The sequence below is a fragment of the Macadamia integrifolia genome, chromosome 6, assembly GCF_013358625.1.
Source record: "Macadamia integrifolia cultivar HAES 741 chromosome 6, SCU_Mint_v3, whole genome shotgun sequence".
In the NCBI taxonomy this organism is placed as follows: Eukaryota; Viridiplantae; Streptophyta; class Magnoliopsida; order Proteales; family Proteaceae; genus Macadamia; species Macadamia integrifolia.
Window position 1 is genome coordinate 24509391 of NC_056562.1, and position 2628 is coordinate 24512018.

Here is a 2628-nt window from a genome sequence, read left to right on the forward strand (position 1 = left end):
ACTACAAAGGGGGATGATGATGGATGAGGTCATGTAATACTCAATATATGCTTAGTGGCTTCTACTGCTCTAATGGGAATGTAGAGTCCTTTATTAATATTTCTTCATTAAAATAAATAAAAATGTCTAAGCTATAGTTCATGTTAAAACCCAAATCATTGTGGATATGATATCATATAGGCATTGTCTCCATAAAGGGAGTTTATTTGCTTTATTTTGTTTATTCATTGTAGGAAAGTTTACATATACAAAAATATTCCTTCCGGCCAGATGAATCCTTCTTTACATGGAAGAAGACTGGTTTTGCTATTCAAATCTATTACCCTTTAAAAAGGGAAAAATAAAAAAGGAGAGAAGACCAAGATCTAGAGAGAGAGAGAGAGAGAAAGAGAAAGAGAAAGAGAAAGGGGTCTTCATGCTAATTGATCACCAATACTATTAGAAGAATTTCTTTCATATTGGCTTCATGGGTTTCTAAATTAATTATGAGGCAAGAGTGCAGGACCCCATGGACCCAAAACCATGAGAGACCCGTCCAGTGAAAACCTTAAATTACACTTCTATTCCCACTCATAGTCTCATACACGTGTAGAGAGAGAGAGAGAGAGAGAGAGAGAGAGAGAGAGAGAGAGAGAGAGAGAGAGAGAGAGGGATCTAGTAACTTGTAATTGTTATTTATGTAATAACTATAAATAGGTGAAGGCTAAAGACCCAGTCACCTTTAGGGCGCATATTAGCAAATGAGAGAATGAATTGGTCCAACCCTTTCTTTCTGGTTCCTGCAAATTAAATCATGTAGAGAGAAGGTGATCATGATCAAGAATTGAATTGAAGTAGCACAGACACCAAACCCATCTCTAAAGATTAATTAAAAAAAAAAAAAAATCTAATTTCCTGAACTGGGCTTCCTTCTGTTGGAGAAATGGATGAACTATGGAACCCAAATGTGGTAAATTATGGAAGTCAGTGTTGTACATTCACATGAAATGGTTTTGCACTGCGAGCTCTCTTAGTAGTACTCCCATAAGAAAGGTTCCTCTAGCCGGAATTTATCTGCTCCACCGGCACTTGATGGCCATGAAGAATAGATCCCATGTCTGTCAATTGGATTGGCAGCTGTGGGATCAATAAGGAGATCCGGCAACCCAAAAAATGTATCATCATCATCCATTGATTGAGAAACTGAGAAGGATTCTTGGGTGTCTTCTGACGTCGTAGTAGGAGTAGGAGAATGGGAGATTTGTGGCTCGGCTCGGCTTGGCTTAGCTTCTGCTAAATGGCTTCTCGGAGTTACAACCGCCGCCGCCGCTAAGGCGGCAGCAGCTTGGATGTCCTTCGGCGAAGCGGTGGCGGGACGTGGAAGGTCTTGAGCTAGCTCTGGGAAATTGAGGTAGGCTGAATTGCCTTTTATTGTGAGAGCCGCTACATCGTGAGCTCGAGCCGCCATTTCCGGTGTGGGGAATGTCCCAAGCCAGATCCTTGACTTCTTTCTTGGCTCTCTGATTTCAGACACCCATTTACCCCAATTACGCATCCGAACGCCGCGATAGGTCGGGTGTTTGCCGTCGCCCCCGCCGCCGCCGCCGCCGCCGCCTCCACCTCCGTCACTGTTGGTGCGTTTGTTACTCTCATTGCCACTGTTTCCTTCTTTCACTTTCTTTGAACATTTCTGGGTCTTCACTAATGAATTCTTTTGGTTTTGGTTCAATTCTGTGTACCCAGTAGTGGTAGAGGTGGTGGAGGTGGTGGTGGTGGAAGAGGAAGTGGGTGAGGAAGTTTGAGCTTCTTCAGACACTGAAATAAGTGGTTCTTCCATGATAGAGGAAAGACTCTCTTAGGAGAGAAGGAAGAGAAAGCTGGCACATATAAAATAGAGGGAATTGAGATTGGGCTTGGGCCTATGTGGTTTCTAGATAAATTAGAAAGATTAAAAACAATATATAAATAATAATAATAAAATAAAGATGGGCCCAACAGCACTATAGAAGTGGGCCTATTAGTTTTGTTCCTGACTACTGAGTCCTTAAATATAAATAATGCATTCACTTTCACGTCATTCTGTATATATTCCTGTGAACCTCTCTTAACCTTAAGCTCTGTTCTCTGGACTTTTGGTACGGTTTCTTATGTCATTAATAACTGTTCCTGATCTTGGACTTGTATGGCATTTCTTCCATGTGCTTCTTCTATACTCAGTTTGGGAGTTACCTTGTTACTTGGGCTTTGGTGGGCCTAAGATCTCAAAGCCACCACAAGCACAGCCACAGGCACAGAGGCACATATGAAAGCTGGCCTGGGTCCCTTTCTTTTGATATCCAATTTCCCTCAGTGATTCATTCTCTTCAAAAAATCTTTGGGTTTTCTTCTACTTTCATATTCTCCTCTTATGGGGAACTCATTTTCTTTTTCCCCCTCTGAGACTGATAAGACTCAAGGGTGGTAGTGGGTAACTAAACAGGTCATACCTGACTACACTCAAGACAAAATCCTCCATTACAAGAATATATTACCAATAAGAGTTCAAACCCATCAAACCCATGTGGGTATAGCCTTAATTTGAGGCCAAGACAACTAATCCAACCCTTAAAGATGAATGAAATATTAACTTATATCCCCCTCCCCCCTCCC

General features: G+C 41.6%; 1 protein-coding gene across 1 annotated transcript; it reads right to left on the minus strand.

Moving 5' to 3' along the window:
- Positions 1-438: 438 nt before the first annotated feature.
- LOC122082579 (ethylene-responsive transcription factor ERF039-like) lies at positions 439-1866 on the minus strand. Its single transcript, XM_042650238.1, has one exon. It carries the CDS (start codon positions 1814-1816, stop codon positions 1010-1012), a length of 807 nt encoding a protein of 268 aa, XP_042506172.1. The 5' UTR covers positions 1817-1866; the 3' UTR covers positions 439-1009.
- Positions 1867-2628: the final 762 nt, after the last annotated feature.

Bases quoted from the DNA above. Each gene is read 5' to 3' on its own strand.
- LOC122082579 (XM_042650238.1), bottom strand. From the start codon at position 1,816: ATGGAAGAACCACTTATTTCAGTGTCTGAAGAAGCTCAAACTTCCTCA.